The sequence below is a fragment of the Anomaloglossus baeobatrachus genome, chromosome 3 (assembly GCF_048569485.1).
Source record: "Anomaloglossus baeobatrachus isolate aAnoBae1 chromosome 3, aAnoBae1.hap1, whole genome shotgun sequence".
In the NCBI taxonomy this organism is placed as follows: Eukaryota; Metazoa; Chordata; class Amphibia; order Anura; family Aromobatidae; genus Anomaloglossus; species Anomaloglossus baeobatrachus.
In genome coordinates, this window is record NC_134355.1 from 299,056,654 (window position 1) to 299,075,230 (window position 18,577).

An 18,577-nucleotide genomic window follows, 5' to 3' on the forward strand; every position below is an offset into this window, starting at 1 on the left:
CACGGACCGCCCCCTTAGAAAGGAGGCGGTTCGCCCGTCACAGCGACGTCGCCGGACAGGTAAGTATGTGTGACGGCTGTTGTGCGACATGGGCAGCGATTTGCCCCTGTCGCGCAACAGATGGGGGCGGGTACCCACACTAGCGATATCGGGACCGATATCGCAGTGTGTAAAGTAGCCTTTAGGCAAACACTTTGTTTTGGGATGCAACAATTTAATACAGTGCCTGAAAAGTATTCATACCCTGCAAACTTTTCCATATTTTTTCACAATACAGTGGAACCTTGTTTAACGAGAACAATCCGTTCTGGGAGTGTGCTTATTAACCAAGTTACTCGTTCAGCAAAGCAAGATTTCCCATAGGAAATCATTGCAATGCAGACAATTCGTTCCAAAACTTGTTAAATGTCCCATTCAGGTCCCCTATTGTGTCATTCCACACATGCACAAACACGTACAAACACGTACAAACACGTACAAACACGCACAAACTCACACAAACACACACAAACGAACAAGCATGCACGCACACACACATATTATGCTCCCCTTACTTTCCGTTCCATCGCCGGTCTCCTAGGACTTGTTGTTCTCCGGTACGGGCTGTGTATCGGGTTAGCATAACGACGAGGGAGGAACTTCCGCTGCCAGAGCGCTGACGTCAAAGGCAGGAGCTGCTTGCCTCTGATTGGCCAGCGCGCTGCCTTTAAGTAGCGGGTGACAGGAGAACTTCCTGCTTTGTCGCTATAGTTGCCGTTGCACAGCCTGGAGTGGAGCGGCGAACTACAGGACCCAGGAGGCCGGTGATGGAACTGAATGTACACATATTATGCTCACCTTACCTTACGATCCATCGCCGGCCTCCTGGGTCTTGTAGTTCCTTGCGAGATCATCGCAATGAGCTGGCGGACTACAAGAACCATGAGGCCGGCGGTGGAACGGAAGGTAAGGTGAGAATAATACTGTATGTGTGTGCATGCGTGTTTGTTTGTGTGTGCGTGCGTGTGTGTTTGTGTGTGTTTGTGAGTGCATGTGTGTGTTTGTGTGGACTGCAAGTGCGGGTCAGAGTGCGGTGGATGTACGGAACCGGAAGTGTGTGCGGTGAGGATTTTGCTCGTACAGCAAAGCTTTCTTGTAAACCGGGTTACAAATTTACAGAAATCTTTGCTTGTTAAGCGAAATTCTCGTTAAGTGGGTTACTCGTTAAGCGAGGTTCCACTGTATGCTCACACAAACATAAATGTATTTTATATGGATTTTAGGTGATTTACCAACACAAAGCAGCAAGCAGTTGTGAAGTGGAAAGGAAATGATACATGGTTTTTTAAATATTAAAAATAAAAATCTGAAAAATTGTGACTTGCATTTGCATTCAGCACCCCTGAGTTAATACTTTGAAGGATCACCTTTTGCTGCTTTTACTGCTGGAAGTCTTTTGGAGTCTAGCGGTCTTTAAACGCTGCGATATCACTAGCGATGTCACGAGCGATAGCACCCACCCACGTCGGTGGCGCATCACACGCAATTACCTCTTCACCGACGTCACTGTGGCCGCCGAACAATCTCTCCTGTAAGGGGGAGGTTCGTTCGGAGTCACAGCGGTGTCACTAAGCAGCCGACCAATAGAAGCGGAGGGGTGGAGATGAGCGGCTGGAACATCCCGCCCACCTTCTTCCTTCCTCATTGCCGACGGCCGCAGGTACGATGTTGTTCCTCGTTCCTGCTGTGTCATACATAGCGATGTGTGCTGCCGCAGGAACGAAGAACAACCTGCGTCCTGCAACAGCAACGATATTTGGGAATAAAACGACGTGTCAATGATCAACGATATGGTGAGTAATTTTAATCGTTAACCGTCCTTCCTGCGTTTCACATGCAACAACGTCCCTAACAAGGCAGGATGTGCGTCACAAATTCCGTGACCCCAACGTCATCTCGTTAGTGATGTCGTTGCGTGTACAGCCCCCTTTAGTCTCTATCGGCTTTGCACATCTAAGGCCATTTGTGCACTAGAAAGTGACTTTTTCTCAAGGAAAATCCAGACCCTCTAAAAGAATCCAGCACCTGCAGTGAAAAACCGCACCAAAACTTCAACGAAATTCGCATGCAGTTTTGCCACGGTTTGGTGTGGATTTGCCGCGGTTTTTCTGCAGGTTGGTCCCTGTGGATTTTTACCATTATCTTTGGCAAAAAACGCAGGTACCTGCAGAAAAGAAGTGACATGCTTATTAATTCTGTAGCGGAAAATCCGCGGATAAATCCACAGGTATAAAAAAACGCAGTGTGCGCACAGCATTTTTTCATACCCATAGGTTTTGCTGGGGATTGACTGCAGATATTTTGGACACATTTTTTGCAGCAAATCCATGACAAATCGGCGCTAAAATCCGTGGTAAATCCGCAGCATGCGCATATAGCCTAAAGACTGAAATCCTTTCCCTTTCTACTTTGGAATATAGCTCTAGAGCCTGCTTTACATGTTGCAATTTCGCATGCGATATCTTATACGATTTGCAACGCCCCCATCGTATGTGTGGCAAGTTCAATTTGTTGAACGTGCCGCACAAACGATTAACCCCCATCACACGTACTTACCCTTCCATACGACCTAGATGTGGGCGGCGAATGCCCACTTCCTGGAGTAGGAGGGACGTTCGGCGTCACATCGATGTCACGCGGCAGCCGGCCAATAGAAGCGGAGGATGGGAGCTGAGCGGGACATAAACATCCCACCCACCTCCTTCCTTCCGCATTGTGGACCGGGAGCCGCAGGACGCAGGTAAGATCTGTACATCGTTCCCGGGGTGTCACACACTGCGATGTGTGCTGCTCCGGGTACGATGAACAATCTGACGTGCAATTCTAGAGAAAGGTACGATGTGTATGCGATGAACGTTTTACCGTTCAATCGCAATCGAACGTACCTGTCACACACTGCAATGTACGTTACGATGCTGGATGTGCGTCACTTACGACGTGACCCCGCCGACACATCGTAAGATACATTGCAGCGTGTAAAGCAGGCTTTGGTCACTGAGATTGGATGGAGAGAAACTGTGATCAGCAATTTCCAAGTCTTGACACAGATTCTCAATAGGATTTATATCTGGACTTTGACGGGGCCTAAAGCGGGCTTTACACGCTGCAATATCGGTACCGATATCGCTAGCGTGCGTACTCGCCCCCATCCTTTGAGCGACATGGGAAAATCGCTGCCTGTTGCACACAAAATCATGCACCCCCGTCACACGGACTTACCTGTCCTGCGACGTTGCTCTGGCCGGCGATCCGCCTCTTTTCTAAGGGGGTGGGTCGTGTGGTGTCACAGCAACGTCACACGGCAGACGTCCAATAGAAGCAGAGGGGCGGAGATGAGCGGGACATAAACATCCCACCCACCTCTTCCTTCCGCATTGCTGGTGGAGGCAGGTAAGGAGATGTTCATCGCTTCTGCGGTGTCACACACAGTGATGTGTGCTGCCGCATGAACGACGAACAACATCGTTAATTAGAAGAGAACGATTTTTTGTTTTAGGACAACCTCGCGGCAAACGATTTTGGACGCTTTTGCGATCGTTTTAGGTTGCACAAAAGTGTCACACGCTGTGATATCGTTAATGCCGCCGGATGTGCGTCACTAACGATGTGACCCTGACGATAAATCATTAACGATATCGTAGCATGTAAAGCCCCCTTTACACACATTATATTCTTTGATGTATCCCACTGCATTGTAGCTCTGGCAGTATGTTTAGGGTTGTTTCTTGCTGGAAGGTGAACTTACACCCTAGTCTCAAGTCTTTTGCCACCTATAGCAGGTTTTCCTCCAGGATTGCAATATATTTAGCTCCATCCATCTCCGTGCTTCATTTACTTCACACTAAACTTTATTTACGTTTGTTGGTGTAACATGAAAAATATAGAAAATGAATACAATTTTAAGGCACAGTAAAGCATGAAAATTTTTTTTTGGTTAAATGGATTGTCTCAACTTAAATGGTTAAGATTACAAAGAGCGTAAAATAACAACTTGGCAATATACCACTTCTTCAAAATTCTCTCAAAAACGGAAAGATTTTTAAGTTTCACAGTTCTCCTTTGCAGTCAATAAGAGGTGGCTGGTTTCCTATGCACGCTCAAACTCTTTGCTATAAAGCTTTCAAGGACTGCTCTGAAGCCGGCTGGTTCACTGGATCCTGTTAGCTTCAGTGTCCCTGAGCTCCTTTGATGCTTGTTAGGTAAAACTACTTCCGTGAGCTCATATTTTGGGCCAGTGGTGCAACCATGCTGCCAGTCTGAACTATCCTTCATGAGGCAAGCAGGAAGCCAGGAGGGTGAGAGTAAAGTGCTGCTGATGACAACATGGGACAAACCTTTAAAAGTGGCAATATACAGTATTCACACTATCTATATATTTATGTCTTAAGCCTGCTTTACACGTTGCAATTTCGCATACGATATCGTATGCGATTTGCAACGGCCCCATCCTATGTGCAGCACGTTCAATTTGTTGAACGTGCCACACAAACGATTAACCCCCATCACACGTACTTACCTTGCATACGACCTCGATGTGGGCGGTGAACGTCCACTTCCTGGAGTAGGAGGGACGTTTGGAGTCACATCGACGTCACGCGGCAGCCGGCCAATAGAAGCGGAGGGGCGGAGCTGAGCGGGACGTAAACATCCTGCCCACCTCCTTCCTTCCGCATTGTGGGCTGGGAGCTGCAGGACGTAGGTAAGATCTGTTCATCATTCCCGGGGTGTCACACACTGCGATGTGCGCTACCCCGGGTACGATGAACAAATTGACTGTTATGGGGGGACCGGCAGCTTAGGACCAGGGGTATTTATCCCAATCGCCAGTCGGGGCCCACCGTGCTCCAAATGGTAATGGAGCTGCTGGCACCCTGTGGGTTAGGCGGAGACTATAGAGCTGGATGGCTCTAATATAACTCAAGAAACCGGTCACGTGTGTAGGGACACGTCAGACCGGACGACAACCCAGTTAGCGTTTCGGTGGAGCGGACGCTACTCCGACCACATGTGTAACAACACGTCAGGCCAGATGGTAACCAGTTAGCGTTGACCGAGAAGACCGCTGTGACAGCGCCCTGTCGGCCACGTGTGTAAAACACGTCAGGCCGAGTGGACCTCCGATTAGCATTTCTGGCCAGAACTCGACTGGCCACGTGTATAAAGGACACGTCAGACCAGGTAGTCACACCAGTAGCATTTGACTGGGAAGCCGGGGAGGATAATACGGTTCACACACCCAATCCAGGAACACCCTGTTAACTTCACAGGGGTTCTGGGGTGCGCTGTCCGTGCGCGTAGAGGGCACAACCGGACAGGTGGTGCATCAAGTACACTGTTCGTGTGCGTAGAGGGCACTCTCGGACAGGTGACGCAATAGGTATTCTGTCCGTGTGCGTAGGAGGCACAACTGAACAGGTGACGCAGCAGCCGCAGCCCAGTTAACGCCACTGGACTGCTCTAGCACAACAGGAACGGTAGCAAGGAAGCACGGCGCCTGACCCTCATGTTCTGAGCCACGAATCTTGGCGTGACAGGCACCGTTCGCCTAGCCCTACCTACCGCTTCCAACAAGGCTTATGCCACCAAGAACTCTAAATGAAGACTGCGCACCTCCATGTTGTGTCCAGCCCCTTTTATAACCTGGGTCCGCCCCAAACCCAGGGTGGAACCACCAAGGTCCAATAGCAGAGTGCCATGTCATCAGTGACGTCACATGCGACCTATCCGGAACCGCCACGTTATTGATGACCTCATGGCAGCCACGCTCCAAACACTTCACCAGTCATCGTCTGACGACCAATGGTGAGGTGCCAGATCATAGGGGCGGGCCTCTGCGAGCCAGTCCGGAGTTGCCACATCATCAGGACACCTGACACCCTCTGCCCTATCAGGGCCTGCCACCTCACGGACATGCTCAGTGAGATCCTTACCGGACCTAGCCTCTGAAGCACTAAGTGCCTGGGCATGCTCAGTAGCCTGAGTAACAGGCTCAGAAAGCAGACTATCAGTTTGAGCATGCTCAGTAGGCACATCCCAGAACTTAGACACAGCACGAAGTCCAAGTACCTGAGCAAAGAGGCTGTTAGGGTTAATTGTGGGAGCATGCTCAGTAGCCTGAACTGAGGACTTAGTCTCAGACATAACACAATCAGGCTGAGCATGCTCACTAGGCAAAACACCGGGCTTAGACTCTGGCTGGGGTAAATCGTCGCACGCATGCGCACTAGCCGCCTCTCCACACTTAGACGTGGTGGAAGGAGCAGCCAACTGGATGACCCGAGGCACGGCCAAGAACGGCAGCCGGCACCTGGTTGCAACAGAAACCGTAGCAGGCTGTGTGACGGGGGGCTGTCTGATAATAAAACCTAAAGGAATATCAGACAGTCAGGGTCCACCGTGCAAAGACTCTGCTGCAGACTATGGCAGAGTGCAATACCTCTGATAAACTCACAGAGGAATATAATTAGTAAATAAGGCAATTCCTCCCTTACTTGGAGGGTGTGTGGAATGGTCTCTGTTAATGATCACAGAGACAAAAGCAGTGAGTGTGAAATGGCACCTACCTAGGTCTGTTCCTCTAGTGGTGCAAGGAGACGAACAGCAGCGTAAGCCGCACAAAGCTCCTACCTGCGTTCGCTCCACTAGTGTGCGAGGACACGAACCACTAGATATGGCACCTGCCTAGGTCCGCTCTTCTAATGGTGCAAAAGAGACGGACAACAGCGTAAGCCGCACAAAGCTCCTACCTGCGTTCGCTCCACTAGTGTGCGAGGATACGAACCACTAGATATGGCACCTGCCTAGGTCTGCTCTTCTAGTGGTGCAAAAGAGACAGACAGCAGCATAAGCCGCACAAACCTCCTACCTCTGTTTGCTCCCCTAGTGTGCGAGGATACGAACAACTGCCAGACGCAGTATAAGGAACGTTACCCTAGCGGCAACGTCCACCTACGAGTAGAATCACAAGGCCCAGCCGGACCATGTGCCTCAGGCACCTGCCTATGTCCGCTCCACTAAGACGTAAGGATACGGACTGCAGCCGAAGCTGTAAGGTATAAGAACGCTACCCTGCCGGTAGCGCTCACCTAACATAGACAGAGAGATGCCTAGAGGGACATGCACAGGGCGTCTACCCTCATGCATGAACCAAGAGGACTGAGCGCCGGGTGGCGTGCGTCAGGGTCTTATATAGACTCTGTGCCTCATCCAAGATGGAGGACACCAGAGCCAATCCGCTGCCAGAATGACAGCAATGACGTCACGCTGGCCTATCACCGAGCAAAGCGTCACAAGCACATGACCAGCGACCAATCGGCATGGAAGGTGTCAGAGACATGTGACCACGTGTCACAAGCACATGACCAGAGGCCAATCAGCTTAGAAGGTGTCAGAGACATGTGACCTCGTGTCAGCGATGATGTCACCCGCACATGTGCAATGGCTCCAAGATAGGACTTAGTCTCCAGCGCTTGCACATGTGCAGTAGCAAGAAATTCAGACATAGTCTCCAGAGCCACAGCAACCGTAACAGGCTGCTTGCGGCTATGGCGGCGCCAGTTCGTAACACTGACGTTCAATTCGTCAGGAATGAACGACGTGCATGCGATGAACGGTGTTTCGTTCAATCGCAATTGCACGTCGCTGTCACATGGTAAAACATACCTTACGATGCCGGATGTGTCACTTACGACATGACCCCGCCGACACATTGTAAGATATCTTGTAGCGTGTAAAGCAGGCTTTAGATATAAAATTGTTCCCACAAAGACAGCTCGTCAGTATCCATCCTCCTGCTGAGATTTCCCCCTGCTTTATACAGGCTGGACCTGTTAATCAGGCTGGGTGGGTGGAGAATGAATACACTTTAACGTATGAGGTTATTAAGTTTATTCGGGAAGAGCTATACCGAGGCAGGTTATCAAGCTTATTACAATGTACAAATATATCAAGGGATAGTACAGCAATCTTTTCAATTATCTTTTTACACCTAAACCTGCAACAATAACAAGGGGCTTCCTCTATGACAACAGGAGAGAAGGTTCAATCAAAATCCCAGCCGCATATTCTTTACTTTAAGAGCAGTGAGGCTATTTTACGCTCTGCCACTCGATGTTGTAATGGTTCAAGGAGAACCTAGGTACCTTCTATGAAAAATAAAATATTATAGGTTAGGGGTACTACATTCTTTCATAATACATTGATCCAGGAAACTATTTTAATGGCAGTATGTCAAGACAGGAAGAAACTTTTCCACTAGTGATGAGCATACTCAGACTGTATAATACCGGGTCCGCGTGGTTTCAAAGGTACCCAGGTGCCGGGCCCGGGATTCCAAGTGTTTGATCCAGCACAAGACAAATTAAAAAAACACATAAAGTTAAAAAAAAGAAAATAAGAAAGAAGCAAGCTCTTCATACTTACCGAGCATCCGTCATGGAGGCACAGTGCTTCCAGGTCATGCATTCGCTTACGGTGCCCACATTAGGCTCATCGCATATGCACTGCTTTCCCCGCCCACCGGTCATCCTGGCGTCTGTGATTGGTTGCAGTCAGATGTGCCCCCCAGCCTGTGTGACAACGTCTGAATGCCACCAGTCACAGATGCCAGGGCGGACGGTGAATGAGGAAAGCAAGGAAAGCAGTGCATATACGATGAGCCTAATGTGCAGCATCGGAAGTGAATGCGTGACCTGGAATCTGTGTGTTGCCATGATGGATCCTCAGTGAGTACAGCGCTCATGCTTCCATCTCCCTATCCCTTCTACCAACATTTTTAATCTTCAGATTCTGGTCCACATATACTTATATAGGGACTGGATTCTGGACCCGCCAGTCCCGGTTATCTGTGATTCTGCTCATCTCTATTTCCACTAATATTAACATCTGCTTCATGTGTTTTTTCATACGTATAGACCGATGTGTTAGGTTATAGTTTGAACTCCATGAATTTCTGTCTCACTTTAACCTTAAAAACTATGAAACTATTAGTTCTTTAAACATTTAAATTTAAATTTAAAGCACTTTAAATTTAGACTAATAAAATACTGCTTTTAATATCAAAATAATATAGCCATTCTTATATGATGTTTCAAAGTAACTACACCAGCTTCATTAGGCCTAAAGGATCTGTTTAGTACTGTATATAGTAATGTATATAGATACATTTAGAAGAGAAAATTTATCGTCTATTTTACCTGAATTGAAAAGTCCTTGCTTTGCGATGTTTGGATACAGGCTATTGAGCCTTTGAAAAGCATTACTGAAAGTTTACCTTCTGAATCACATGTGTATAGCAAGTTGTGAAACAATGACTTGCTTTAAGCAAGCTATAGACTTTCACTGATTACATTACTGAACATAAACTTGCCTTGTGATCATTTGTTTCTTTTACCCAATTAAGCTTTTACATACTCTTATATAATCTAAAGCTGTTTAACAATAATTAATTATTCTTAAATCTCCACTGCTGGGAACTAGATGGCCTGAAATAAACCTTTCATTCTAATGTCTCTTTTTTTACATTGGCCAAATGGCAAGCTCAGCTCAAGTTAGATACCGTAGATTTTTGTGCTTTAATCTGATTATCAAATAAGCTTCTGAATTTAAAATGTACCAATCATTTTTTGATATTTTACATATTTTATTGAAGCTTTACACAGAGCAAATATTACCTACATGTACAAATAAAAAAAAAAAAAACAACAACAAAACATGTAGGCTCAAAATACAAAAAATGTAAAAACAAGCATACCATGACACAAAAACAAATATCTCACCATACAACTGGAAATATAAGCATATATGAAAAATGTTATTGGAAATAAGGGTTATGTGGTGAGCTGAATGCATGGAGAAAAGCACCACACGACAAGGAACAGTAAGGCTGTGTACGCACGCTGCATAATTTCATGCGTTTACGCTGCGTTTTGCACTGAAACGTAAATGCGTGCATCCTGCGTAAACAGCACAATCTATGAAGATTGTGCATAATCCATCTGCACGTTGCGTTTGAGAGCGCAGTGCTTTGCATGCTGAAATTTTGATCCAAATCGCTGCGCTGAAAAAAGTAACGTCACTTCTTTCGTGCGCTTTGGATGCTGCTCCCACTCTGTCTATGGGAGAGGCTGCATCCTGAGCGCATGAAATCGGCATCTGTTCTGCAGACACATTGCATCGATTACGCAGTGTTTCTGCAGCAATTTGAAGTGCACATGTGCTGCCAAATTGCTGCAGAATTTTCAGCATGGACACTACGCAACGTGCACACATAGCCTAAGAGTGTAGAATAAAAATAGTCTTATATAGCACCCCCCAAAAAGGTAGGTTCCTTAGCGCCAATAACATTTACATAATGATTATAAGTGGGTTGGGAGGGACACCTTTCTCCAATTCTTGTGATACACAGTGGCAAACACTAGACAGATGAAGAAAGAAGAAGAGGACACAACTGAAGTTTTTTTTATTAGTGTTTTATTAAAACTTTCAGATGAGGAAATTAGAGGATGGAAGCAGAAAGAAAACAAACATTGTATAGACCCTGAGACCTAAAATTGTCAGGTTTGATACAGTTCTGGTATGCTTTTCATATATATATATATATATATATATATATATATATATATATATATATATATATATATATATATATATATATATATATATGTGTGGAGGGTGCTTCAAAATATTTTATACACACTTTGAATTATCATAGAAAATGTATTCTCCGTTCTACAAGGCTAAATTTCTGGGAGAAAGTAATGTTATATTACTTCAACTGCTGGCAGCAGAATCGTCGCTCTAGCTATTCAACCCAGTTAGTGGCAAGGAAGTAACTTCAACATGGCGGACGTAGGTTTAAGCTTTGAAGCACAAAATCAGGTAATCAAGTGGTAATGGAAGTTTGAGAATGTTAATGCGGTTCAAAGACAGTGGAGAAGGGAATGTGATACAGAACCACCTTCAAGGGTAACAATTACACGACTATGAAACAAATTCAAAGTTCATAGAACAGTATGGGATGTGTATAAAGGCCGATCAGGGCAACCTCGTCTGCAGTCTTGGAACTGTTTCTGTATTCACCTAAAAAAATCTTCAAGGCAAGGGGCATGTGAGAGTAATTCTGAAGAAAGGCAAGTTTCGTGTGCACATTACAAGGCTGGTGCAACAGTTAAATGACGACAATCCAGATCAAAGGTTTGAATTTTGTGAAAGGATTCAGGAGATGGTGATACGTTAAATGGGATTTATGGGTCGCATAATTTGGTCAGAAGAAGCCCAGTTCAAACATAATGGAACCATCAATAGGCACAATTGTGTTTACTGGGCTGAAGATAATCCTCATATTACAATTGAAAAAGCTATAAATTTGCCTGATGTAAATGTGTGGTGTGGTTTGTCTTCAAGGGGACTTCAAGCGGTGTGTTGAGAAATCTCATTGGACACTTTGATACAATGTATGGAATCAGTGTTGGCTCGTACCCAGAAATGTGCTGATGCTGAAGGTCACCATTTTGAACATTATTAATATCTTCATCAGAAAGTACATTTATGTTAATTACATTTTATTTATGTTTCAAATTGGATTTTAAGCTTTTGATTTCCAGAAATGTAACCTTGTAGAACGGGAAATAAATTTTCTATGATAGTTCAAAGTGTGTATACATTTTTTTAAAGCACCCTGTATATTGAGTGATTTTTTTTTTTTTTTTTTTTAAATACAAAGTAGACTCAATTTAGAAAAAGTCAATAAATAATTTCAGCTTTTTGTTATGCACATCCATTAGAATGACTGATCCTACTCACATTTTTACACATTTTGGAGCCAAAAAGTGTGGGCTTATAAATAGATCCCAGTGTCCACAGCCAATGTGGATGGGCTCGACTTTTATGATGAAAGATTGTAATAGAATGAATAGAATGCAGGTGGTCAGATCTTCTAAACTGATTTATTGTTTTGATTACCGACATTACAACATTGCCCTATTACATTACTGCTATGGGATTCTCAAATTTAAAAGTTACCAACCAGATAACTTTCCATGGTGATGGGACCCCTAGACATCACAAGAATTGGAGTGGAAAAGATTTGAGTGATCATGTGCCCTATCACTTCATTGATTTTAATGGATGTGCTAGAGATCGCTAAGCGATGTGCTCGGCTGATCTTCAACACTTCCAATAGACTGAATGGAATGACTGTGCACACGATTGCCCTCAGCCACATTCAGGTTTTCATGATTACTGGGGCTATGGTGATTGAACTCCCAGCAATCTAACAAACTGGAGTCAATCCTTTTAATCCTGATCTTCCCAGACAATTAAACTGTACCTTGTAGGATATTATGAACTGAACAAATGATATGCATTAAAATGTTATATTTTTTAGTGCATATGTCATGATTGCTATGTGATTGTTCTCATAAAGATGATTTATAAATCAATCTTGAGAGATTACTTTCTTTTTGCATATATTTTTAACGTATCCATTAAAATTTATATTCATTTATTATACAACACCAAGAAACAAGCTAAAGCATGTTACTTATGTAGTCAAAAATTACTTTTTGAATGCAGATGCCAAAATTAAGTATTGCACTAATAGTATTCAATAAAATGCCAGACAGACGTTTCTAATATAATAAAAAGAAAATGACAGCTTTAGTATTAAGCTGATTGCATTGTTTAGCTGATTCAAATAATTATGATATTAAAGGCGTTAACTGCTAGTTTTACATTGGTGGCCTATCATTAGGATAGGTTACTAATATCTGATCAGCCAGGGTCTGGCAACTTGCACCCCCTCTGGTCATCTATTCTTGGTGCTGGTAGTGGCAGCAGGTAGCTGGAAATGCTCAGTTCTAGAGCTGCCCCATCAATCCATAGTGGTAGCGGCCGGGTACTGTACACCTGCCTCCCATTCAGATGAATAGGAGGTGGGTGTACAGTACCCGGCCTCATCCCTTGTCAGATGATGGGACAGCTCTAGAACTGGGAATTTTCAGCCACCTGCTGCTGACATTGACACCAAGAATAGTTTATCGGCGGGGGTGGACCCCGGCCGATCAGACATTGATGGCCTATCCTAAGGATAGACCATCCATGTAACAGTAGTGGACAACCTCTTTAACCACCTTACTGACAAATGACAAAACTATAAAATATAACAGAAAAGGATCACTTCTACTTAAAAAGTAGTACAGTTGCAAATAATTAGATCAACCACTACCCAAAACATGTAGTGTATTGAAGTATAATATTAATTGTCATTAATTATGGCATCATAAAAAAGGTATTTTAAACACTTGAAAATGTGGACATCTTATACAGATAATAACAGTGACTGAAGGGTTAATTTGTAAATGATTAGGAATGATTCAATTACAATGCCACTATAGTTGGACAGAATATGCTACACATTAGCTAAATATATAAATCATAGACTATAAAAATACCAAAGAAAATTGACAAGTGTGTATGTGAATGATTAAGGAAAACATGTAATCTACAACAATGCTATTTCCCATCAGATATAGTGGTAATCAGCATGTAAATAGCATTTTAATTAAGCTAGGTTGGTTTACAAGAACAGCAGCTACAGGCAGCAAATTAAATTATATTATCCATGCAGTAGCCAGCTTACAGTCATCAGGGTGGTGCTGCCTGCTTACAGTCATCAGGGTGGTGCCTGAAGTATAGTCACCACTTTCTAAACAGTAGGCGCTCTGTTATCACTCTTCCTGCACCTTGACTGATAGCCCATACACCATAAATGGTTAGTAAAGGTATTATTAGGGCTCACCTTGTGACATAGATTCTCTAAGCCACAGGTCAGGGTGAGAAACATGAACTGATTATGGTGGCATAGCGGAGCAGGACTTGCTTGACTTCATCTGGATCAGAAAGGACCAGGCCACCTTGTGCAGGATGATAGATAGCATAAGATACCTTAAGACTCAGAATCAGGAACAAAACTTGACTGGAATTAAAATGAAGCCGTGACATTTGAAAACACAAAGGTTCATTTATCCTCCCCACCCACACACCTACTTCCAAAGATTGAAGTCTCTTTACAAAAATGACCCTACCTGACGTTAGAGGAAATACATTTTATCCATGACACATCTCTTCAGAAAGTAATACAGAGACAGATTTGGGTGCTGGATGGGAAGACAAGTTGAGCATCACTCTCCATCCAGCTACTAGGCTCTAAAAAAGGTCATCATTGAAGAATAGAAAAAGGTAGATTTTGCAATATGTCACCAACTTGTTAATTCCATGCCTACAATACTTGGGGCTGTCATTAAAAATCATGGAGGTCATACAATATACTATATGTAGTAGTTTTTGATATGTAGTGTATTTATTTTTACATCAACAACTTAAGAAAAACTGAAAGTTTTGTGATGAAAATTATATCATTACTTGTATTTCATGTTATGTGTTAAAAATGTTCTAGAACTTTGAAAATTGTTATTGAATTCAGTGAGATATTGATTTAAATGTTACTTTTCAAAGGGGTGTACTCATGTATGCTGAGCACTGCATATATTCTATATATTTGCTTTAATACCATGCATAGTTCTGTGATTTCTATACTTTCCTATCTTAACAAAAAGCACATTAAAAGAAGCACCCTCATCAACGTTTGAATCTTTCTAATATATTGCAATCATCATATTATCTGGCATTGTGTACTTACAATAACTTATTTTCCCTTTCTTCCCAGTAAATTCTTCTCTTTTCTCTGCTTTATGTAGTAACAGGAAGTCTCTTGTCCCTTGATGAGTCATCAACCTCTTCGACTCCTGACCCAGCTGCTCCCCTCCCTCCCTCTGCCATTTGTAGTGACTCATGATTCATGCAGAGAAAATAGACTTCCTATTTCTACATAGATCTTAGAAGCATTCAGCTAGTGAGTTTTGAATCATGTGATGTTATAGATCTAATGAAAAACAGAAGAATTAATTGGGTAGAGATTAAAAAATTAGCAAATGAAAGTACATAGTGCTATATAATATAGCTGCAATATATTAACAGCATTAAAACTTAGATAACAGTGCTTCTTCGTACAATATATGAACCGATTGAGAATATTGTAGATTTTATGGTTGACTTACAATGGAAAATAACTTTTGATGAAGTTTTAATTAAATATAACCTACTGTACCCATTATTAATTAGCTAGAACAATTACAGGAGAGGATTTTGTCAATGACAAGATATTTTTTATGGCCACAATTTTTTTTAACGTATCAACATTTTTGTAAATTTTTTACAGCTTAAATGGTCACAGCATATTTTAAATTCCAAAGTCCAATGTTAATCCACAAATATGTAGCACATTAAGGAGTCTATAAGGTCTTGCCATAAATATAGTTAATTTTAATAATAGAGGTGTTGCCTACAGGTATATAATTGGATTTTTACTTAATTGCAGTGAAAGAAGAACTTGAGAAAAAAGTTCCTGAGAAGAAAGCAGTAAAAGAGTCAAAGAAAGCAGGTATGAAAATATCACTATTGGATTTCTATCTTTTTATTATTAGAATCTATTTATTTTTAAGTATAAAACATTCCTGCCTGATTTTGGAATGCCAATACAAGTGAATAGAGTGAGCGGCATATACGGCACATCTCTTCATTCACAGTGGCAGGAGGATCATCAGAGATAAATTTTATACATTTGTGGGCCCAAGACATGAGACACACATCTAACAGGCATTTTTAGTGTATTTGGTGAACATTTAATTTTTGCCTAAATACCCCTTTAAACATGATACATTTTCTTTTTACTTTTTCCTATTTCAGTAACAACAAAAGAAAAAGAGAAGGTGGTGCCTGAAAAAAAGAAAGAGATAAAAGCAGGTATGGCAAATTATGTTAATGTACATTATATATTATAGAGGGTAAATTATTGATAAATTATCCAAACATCAGAAGGAATCCGGAACTACTAACATTCCATGTGCTAATAAAAACAGCAAAGCTGGAAAGCTGAGATGGAGACACAGTTATTCTGCGGTGCCATGACCAAACAGGTAATCATATCAGGCTTATGGAAGAAACATATAGAATGGTCGGCACTCAGTATCTTGTAAAAACAGTCCTTTATTTCATCGAGTAAAACTGGAGTGGTACAGTGTGGAGGGAGGATGTGAAGAGCGGCGGGACGATGGCTGCCGTTTCGCACAGGTGTTTGCGCTTCTATGGGTCCACTTATTTCATATTTTTAAAAACTTTTTTACACTTTTTCATTGTTTTTACTAGTCCTCTTTGGGACTTGAAGCTGAAACAGTCCGATTGATTTTGCTGTACAGAGCAGGGCTTCAGTTCCTCTCTGTACAGCAGAAATTCTGATCTTCTGGGAACACCGCCACTCAGCCAGTGTTCACAGAACTCTGTCATGACAGTACCAGGGATCATTAATTACCTCAGGCAGCCATGACAGCCTATTAGCAGCCCTGTGAACATGTCATAGGGCCCCCAATTGGGACAGGGAATGAAGGAGTCCCTGTTGGCGGGCGTTAAATCCTGCTGTCCCATCCACGCATACCTGTTAACTGCACATATTGGCTGATCAGATCAGCCAACATGTGCGGGGAAGCATGGGGGCACACTGGATGAGGCCGCATTAAAGGGACGTAAAAACCTATGATGTATAGGTATGTCACAGGTATGTGCGGGGAAACATGCAGGCTCGCTATGCAAGCCTACATTAAAGGGACACACAGACCTATGACGTACTGGAAAGTCATAGGTTGTGAAGGTGTTAACAGCTTTGAAAGTAGTGAAATAGCTAAAAGAAGTGTCCTGTCCATTGTTCAGGTGACTAATTCTGTCACTCTTTTATATATAAGAAAAATATACACCTCAAAAAAGATAAACAGGACTACAAAGAAAACCTTTCAGGAAATACCATGCAGGCACACCAGTGTCTATAAGATGCCATGTGCATCTCATCTACTCTTAGGAACAAGTAGCAAAGAGTCACTGAAAATGGGCAAAAATTGGGGAATTTTTAAAATGACCTTGAGGATGAATTTGAAAATAAAGTTTCTTTATAATAAAAACTAATCTACAGTAGATAGTATAATATTACAGAACAATCTAGATAAGGTGTTTGATAATCGTAATGCACCTAGGCTTCAGAAATCGTATTCCTGCATATACATCCAATGTAAACATCCTGCAAGATTCTGTAATTAGATTTCAGATATCCAAATGGCATGAATCTCCTTTCACACCTTGCTCTAATATTCTAAAATATATCCCAGTAAACACAATAAAAAGGGGCATTTTATGTACATATATACTGTTTTTTCTCTCCTGTATATACACAATCACATTTAAATTTGTACTGAAAAGGATTCCTCCATCTTGCGGTTAACGTTTTCTTCACATAAACAGCTAGCTTAGCTCCTAGTTATGCACTAAATGTATGGACATGTACTAAACCATACTATCACTTGGGTCAGAATGCCATGATTAGGAACTGCATATACACTTGGGTTTGAAACACATTGGACAAATATAATCTTATCACAATGTCTGGTGTTTAAATGTGTGAAGTTTTAATTCTTTTTTTCTTCATGTGCTAATAAATGTTGTCGTTATTATTTTACATTGGTGAACAAGTGATTAATTCTCAAGATAAATGCATTCATTAGAAGTTGACTGTGTTACAAATGTCTAAAATTGAAATACCATTTTCAAGGGATTGTCCAAGTATTTTCCAATACTTAATTTTAAGGACCTATCTCTAGGATAGGTAATAAAAATGAGATTGGTGACAGTCAAGTACCCTCCCAATAAGCTATTATAAGCTCTGGTAATAAGGAAACAATATGGTAACAATAGGTTGTGTTGTGGCCAATCTCAGGAACTAGAGCTCAGCTCTCTCCAACACCAAAGCTCCAGTACTCAGTAATGGTGCGCACTGCACAGTGTACATAGCTGTGGTTTTCCAGCTTTGTTTTTGTAACATCTGTGACAGTTTCTGCTTCTTCCACTAGCAACGCCACACTGTGTTGCTCATGATTAGAGTTGAGCGCGGTTCGTGGTTCGTGGTTCTCCAGTTCTAGGCTCGAGTGATTTTGGGGCATGTTCTAGATCGAACTAGAACTCGAGCTTTTTGCAAAAGCTCGATAGTTCTAGAAACAATCGAGAACGGTTCTAGCAGCCAAAAAACAGCTAAATCATAGCTTGGTTTCTGCTGTAATAGTGTAAGTCACTCTGTGAATCAAACTATTATCACATTTCAGTGTATAGTGTGCGTGAACAGCGCCTTCAGATCACTGCTGTTTCTATAATGGCGATCGCCATTTTTTTTTTTTTTTTTTCTTGTCTTCCTTCCCTAAGCGCGCGCGTCTTGTGGGGCGGGCCAGCATGTCAGCCAATCACAGACACACACACAGCTAAGTGGACTTTGAGCCAGAGAAGCAACGGCATGTGTGATAGGATCTGCATGTCACATGTCCCTGCATTATAAAACCGGACATTTTCTTCACGGACGCCATTATCTGCCTTCTGCGTCTTTGGTGTC

At 42.6% G+C, this 18,577-nt stretch overlaps 1 protein-coding gene across 50 annotated transcripts in view; it reads left to right on the top strand.

The window, feature by feature from the left end:
- TRDN (triadin) overlaps positions 1–18,577 on the top strand; it is a 1,152,170-nt gene that overhangs the window by 421,000 nt on the left and 712,593 nt on the right. For all 50 annotated transcript variants that reach the window (XM_075339946.1, XM_075339974.1, XM_075339964.1 and 47 more), the window contains 2 exons: positions 15,476–15,538; positions 15,844–15,900. In XM_075339946.1, coding sequence (XP_075196061.1) covers positions 15,476–15,538; positions 15,844–15,900 — 120 coding nt within the window. The remainder of the gene's footprint in view (positions 1–15,475; positions 15,539–15,843; positions 15,901–18,577) is intronic.